This window comes from Caretta caretta, chromosome 10, assembly GCF_965140235.1.
Source record: "Caretta caretta isolate rCarCar2 chromosome 10, rCarCar1.hap1, whole genome shotgun sequence".
In the NCBI taxonomy this organism is placed as follows: Eukaryota; Metazoa; Chordata; order Testudines; family Cheloniidae; genus Caretta; species Caretta caretta.
Window position 1 is genome coordinate 19,841,235 of NC_134215.1, and position 6,000 is coordinate 19,847,234.

General features: G+C 42.7%; 1 protein-coding gene across 2 annotated transcripts in view; it reads left to right on the forward strand.

Moving 5' to 3' along the window:
• ABCC6 (ATP binding cassette subfamily C member 6) overlaps positions 1-4,966 on the forward strand; it is a 47,864-nt gene extending 42,898 nt beyond the window's left edge. For both annotated transcript variants that reach the window (XM_048865659.2, XM_048865660.2), the window contains 4 exons: positions 2,104-2,262; positions 2,532-2,698; positions 3,303-3,497; positions 4,082-4,966. In XM_048865659.2, the coding sequence (XP_048721616.2) occupies positions 2,104-2,262; positions 2,532-2,698; positions 3,303-3,497; positions 4,082-4,190 (630 nt within the window). In that variant the 3' untranslated portion in view covers positions 4,191-4,966. The remainder of the gene's footprint in view (positions 1-2,103; positions 2,263-2,531; positions 2,699-3,302; positions 3,498-4,081) is intronic.
• The last annotated feature ends 1,034 nt before the right edge of the window (positions 4,967-6,000 follow it).

Here is a 6,000-nt window from a genome sequence, read left to right on the forward strand (position 1 = left end):
ACAATGTGAGGCCAAAGGTTCTTGGAGAAACAGTCAGATCCCTTCAACTCACATGTGTCCTGGTCCTAATGACTATGTGTTGAATTTATGCTGGAATCCACATGGCTGATCATGTGTACCCCCAAACTGTAACCAAAAGTGATGCCAATTCATGCCAGTCCTCAACAGCTATTCCATAAGGCTGCATTGAAAAGGAATTAAATCCCCTGGCCTGGAACAGGAAAGACTGGCAGATATTGCACCCAGGATCTACATAGGATAGGCTGTTAGACACAGATCCACTTGTCTTCTCCACCATTAAGCAAAGGAATAGTGCCTTTACTTTGTAATCTGATGAAAGATATTGGATGGCTCTCAAAGAGGCCCAAGGAGAGCAGCAGATGAAGGGAGAATAGCTTGTAGTTGAAAAATGCAAAGGAAAGTTATAAGTCCATGTGTCAGCACCACCACTGTATCCAGGGCATGGAACTGAAGGAATAAGTGCTTAATGAGGTGTTTTTCTCTGACTGATATGGTCAAAGGCTGGACAAATTTAACCAGTAGTTTGTTACCTGGCAATTCCATGGTCCTAAAATTTAACTATGGCTATGAGCCAAATGGTGTAAAAACATACATCCTAAACCTTGGCCATTATCTTTGAAAACTCATGGCGATCAGGGGAGGTCCCAGATGACTGGAAAAAGGCTAATGTAGTGCCCATCTTTAAAAAAGGGAAGGAGGATCATCCTGGGAACTGCAGGCCAGTCAGCCGCACCTCAGTCCCTGGAAAAATCATGGAGCAGGTCCTCAAGGAATCAATTCTGAAGCACTTAGAGGAGAGGAAAGTGATCAGGAACAGTCAGCATGGATTCACCAAGGGCAAGTCATGCCTGACTAATCTAATTGCCTTCTGTGTCGAGATAACTGGCTCTGTGGATGAGGGGAAAGCAGTGGACATGTTGTTCCTTGACTTTGGCAAAGCTTTTGACATGGTCTCCCACAGTATTCTTGCCAGCAAGTTAAAGAAGTATGGGCTGGATGAATGGACTATAAGGTGGATAGAAAGCTGGCTAGATTGTCGGGCTCAACGGGTAGTGATCAATGGCTCCATGTTGAGATGGCAGCCAGTATCAAATGGAGTGCCCCAAGGGTCGGTCCTCGAAGTTCAATATCTTCATTAATGATCTGGAGGATGATGTGGATTGCACCCTCAGCAAGTCTGCAGATGACACTAAACTGGGAGGAGAGGTAGTTATGCTGGAGGGTAGGGATAGGATACAGAGGGACAAATTAGAGGATTGGGCCAAAAGAAATCTGATGAAGTTCAAAAAGGACAAGTGCAGAGTCCTGCACTTAGGACGGAAGAATCCCATGCACCGCTACAGACTAGGGACCGAATGGCTTGGCAGCAGTTCTGCAGAAAAGGACCTAGGGGTTACAGTGGACGAGAAGCTGGATGAGAGTCAACAGTGTGCTGTTGTTGCCAAGAAGGCCAATGGCATTTTGGGATGTATAAGTAAGGGCATAGCGAGCAGATCGAGGGACGTGATGGTTCCCCTCTATTCGACATTGGTGAGGCCTCATCTGGGAGTACTGTGTCCAGTTTTGGGCTCTACACTACAAAAAGGATGTGGAAAAAAATTGGAAGACGTCCAGCGGAGGGCAACAAAAATGATTAGGGGACTGGAACAGATGACTTATGAGGAGAGGCTGAGGGAACTGGGATTGTTTAGTCTGCGGCAGAGAAGAATGAGGGGGGATTTGATAGCTGCTTTCAACTACCTAAAGGGGGTTCCAAAGAGGATGGATCTAAACTGTTCTCAGTGGTAGCAGATGACAGAACAAGGAGTAATGGTCTCAAGTTGCAGTGGGGGAGGTTTAGGTTGGATATTAGGAAAAACTTTTTCACTAGGAGGGTGGTGAAACACTGGAATCCGTTACCTAGGGAGGTGGTGGAATCTCCTTCCTTAGGAATTTTTAAGGTCAGGCTTGACAAAAAAGCCCTGGCTAGGATGATTTAGTTGGGGATTGGTCCTGCTTTGAGCAGGGGGTTGGACTAGATGACCTCCTGAGGTCCCTTCTAACCCTGATATTCTGATTCTAACCTTCATTGTATTTTTTTAGATTGGCATAGCTGGAAGAACAGGAGCCGGGAAATCAACTCTTGCCATGGGTCTTTTGAGATTAATAGAAGCTGCAGAAGGCAAGATCTTAATTGATGGAGTGAATATTGCCCAAATAGGCCTCCAGGATCTTAGAGCCAAAATAACTATTATCCCCCAGGTATGAAGTTAATTTCTAAAGGCATTTATCAATTCTGTAGGGTATTTCCATTTATGTCCATGACATGCAGGAAGGCTTAAACAGGTCACAGAGAGGTAAATTCATTGCTTTTAAAAGGTAAAAGTAACCACTGTAACCACACTGAGATCTTCCACATAACACTGGCTGTAGCATTTTGTCCTGGGATTCCTGCAGTGGAAGGAAGTTAAGGAGCTATGTTGTTTTGTAACAATCATTTCAAGAATCTTTTATGCTGTCTCTCTACTCAGGATCCAGTTTTGTTTGCTGGTTCTCTACGAATGAACCTCGATCCTTTTAACCAGCACTCGGATGAAGCCATTTGGACAGTTTTGGAACTGATTCAGCTCAAGAACTTCGTATTGGATCTGCCTGATCAATTGAACCATGAGTGCTCTGAGCGAGGGGAAAACCTGAGGTACCATAAATGCAAAAAGAGAAAGGCAGTGCACATTGTGTCTGAGGGTGCACAATTAGTAAAAAGGTCCTAAATTAAGTTAATAAACGTAAACAGAAAAATCTAATTTAGTAAAACAAAGCAATAGTCAGCACAGAGCAAACTTGCTGTAGCAGTATAATCCTTAGCACTGTGGAACTGCTTAGATTGTAAACTCTCTTGGGGGTGGAGGGCAGTCTGTTCCGTGTTTGTACAACACCTAGCACCGTGGGCTCCTGGCCCAGGACGGGGGCTCCTGGATGCTACTGCAATACAAATAATCCCCTCGTTTCTTTGGCTCGCTTCATGCTGCTCTCTGCAGTGCTACCAGCACCACGTGTTGCACATGGGGCCCCTCGGTCTTCGCCCCAGAACCAGACCAGGTGCACTCCGGACATTCCCAGCGCCTGCCTCACTGGAGAAAGGCAGCCAGCAGCTGCTATGCTGTTTTCAGACTCATCATTGCTTTGCACAGGGGGTTGCACTAGATGACCTCCTGAAGTCTCTTCCAACCCTAATCTTCTATGATTAAACCCGAGGAAGAGCAACAGCCTGTTAGTTCACCACCTGCCCTTCTTGCTTTCAGTGTTGGTCAGAAGCAGCTCGTTTGTCTGGCCAGGGCACTCCTGCGGAAAGCCCAAATTCTGGTGCTAGATGAGGCCACTGCAGCGGTGGATCTGGAAATTGATCTTCAGATTCAATCGACCATAAGGACTCAGTTCAAAGAGTGGACTGTGTTAACAATAGCTCACCGTATAAACACCATTCTAGATTACGACAGGTAACCTTTCACTGGCATAGTTGTTCACGTTTATTTTCACAAGGCTAGAGAAAGACAGAGGCAGGCTTTATAAACTGGACAGAACCCGTAGCATTTTAGAGAGTGACATCTCCTTGGAGCCACTTAGGTCTCATTTCTGTCTATTTTTTGTTTACCTCATTCAAGGCTCTGCTTAGGATGGGCCTTCTTGCCATTAACCACGGGTTAATCAGAGGGAAAGTGAGATCCGTGTCCATTTTGTGCTCTACATAGCCCTTTTTTGCCCACTCACAGATAAATCATAACTGCTGAATGTCTCCTCACTGGAGCTCCTCTCCCCTGCTTGGTTACAACTCGGTGGTTTGGAGTTAAACCAAAGAATTAAAGTCCAGATTTACTCCATTCCTAGTCTCTCCAAGGGAGTATCCCATCATGAGTAGCTCTCTTCGGAAGCCCACTATCCTACCAATGGTTCCAAGAAATAACCCTGGGGGGTATAGGGGTGGAACTGAGGCATGCTCGAATAATGGTAGCTTAGATATTGTTTGAGTTCAGTGTGACTGTTGTGTATCCTAGTGCTTACATTGCTTTTTTAATATTCACAGGATTTGTGTCTTGGAAAACGGTCAGGTTGCTGAATTTGATTCTCCAGAGAAATTAATAGCTCAGAAGGGACTGTTCTACAGACTGGTTGAAGAATCAGGCCTTGTCTGATTGTCACCCAAGGAAGACACCATACTACCAGCATCATCTGAGAGAACAGATCTGTTCTTAATTCAGCTACATCGGTTTGGCTAGAAAATGCCTGATATGTAACCAAATCTTATTTGAAACTGAGCCCCAAACTACACTGGATATGTGAAGGGAAACTGCCTTGGTGTATTTGGAAAATAATACATCTATGCCAGTGTATATCACAGGCTATAGCTGAGATGGTGGCTATGGAGAAAGAGTCCTGTTTTCACGTTCAGTCATTGGAGCATATTAAATTATGGTTGCAACTGAATGTTAGTTACCAAGTTTGTCGTCACTCTCTCGAGGGAGCAATGAATGCTGTATAATGTTTTATGCAGCTCCAAATTAATTGGCTTAGTTTTCAAAATGAAATACCAAAAACTCAGTTATGTCCAATTAATCAGATGAGCCCGTTAGAATTCTAGAGTAGGCATAAAAAATATGGACTCACATCTTACGCATTTATGGCAAAATAACTGAGCTTTCCAATCGGCTCTGTTTAGAATATAAATAATGGTAAAATACACATTGCAACATTTGTGGGAGTGCTGTGGATATTTCTAGGAATGCCAAAAAAATCATACTAGACAGGTAATGTTCTAATGGACAATGAATAGCATTTTTATTGGTAACAAATGACGACACAAGTGTTTTCAATCCCATGCAGATTTTAATGAATGTTAGTCATTTTAAAAATGTCCGTAAGCTGCTCACCTAACACTCTCCCATATGAAATAAAAACGAATCTTTCACAACTGTGTAATTTTTTAATCTGTGCAGGTTTGTAGCCCAGTGACTCTCAGAGGCGACCAGGCTTTTGAAAGCAGAACAGATATTCTAACTGGTTTGGCGAATGCAGCAGGACCAAATACTACTAGGTCTCAAGAGTCTAGGAAAAGAAAGGTTGAAAAAGAAGGGACTCTGGAGAAGGGGTTGATCATGGTGATGAAACACCATTTTTAAAATAAATACAAGTGCCTGATTTTATAACCCTACTGATAATGTGAACAAACCCCCCCTCCCCCGCCACTACCTAGGCATAAATAAGGAACTTAAATCTATTGCATACAAAAGTTAAACCAAGTGTATAAAGCAGTTTATGTACTACTGAAATTTTATTATGGCTTGAAGGTTGGGTGAAAAAGCAGGAAGGAAAGTTTAAGAGGACAGGGTTGTTGGGTGATGTTCATGTCCTTTTCCTAAGAAAGATGTCTCAGGCAAATACCAGAGAGAGACCTAGAGATTGAGTTATTCTTTTTTCAGTTTTGTTTTCCAGCTTCAGAACAGATTTCTGTGCTGTGCACTAACTAGAACAGCTTCAGTGACGCAGGAATTACCAAATGGAACATTTAAAAGAAATAAAAAGGTTAAGTAAAGTGTATTCCTGTGCTGAACCCCAGAACAGCCTAATTAACAGGAGCACACAAATCTGGATTCCATGCATTGCTTATTTTTGCTTAACACTTAAACAATGACATTTTAGACTAATTATCTTCCTTACAAGTTAATAAAACTCTTTCAGATCCTTGCAGCGTTACTATCACTATACTTTGTGAGCACAACCTCCATTTACCATTTCAGCTTGAACTATTGTACTGAATATTTATTGCTCTGGAGATATGGCTGAATTGTTACATTTCCTCTGATTACAAAGTAGCTTTTCAGGGTCATTTTCTTTAATCCCAGTGAAGAAATTAAGATGATATATTATTCTCACTTCTAGCAAGAATGAAATAGGTATAGTCTCTTCAATCAAAAATACAGCAACAAGGAGTATATTGAAACAGGA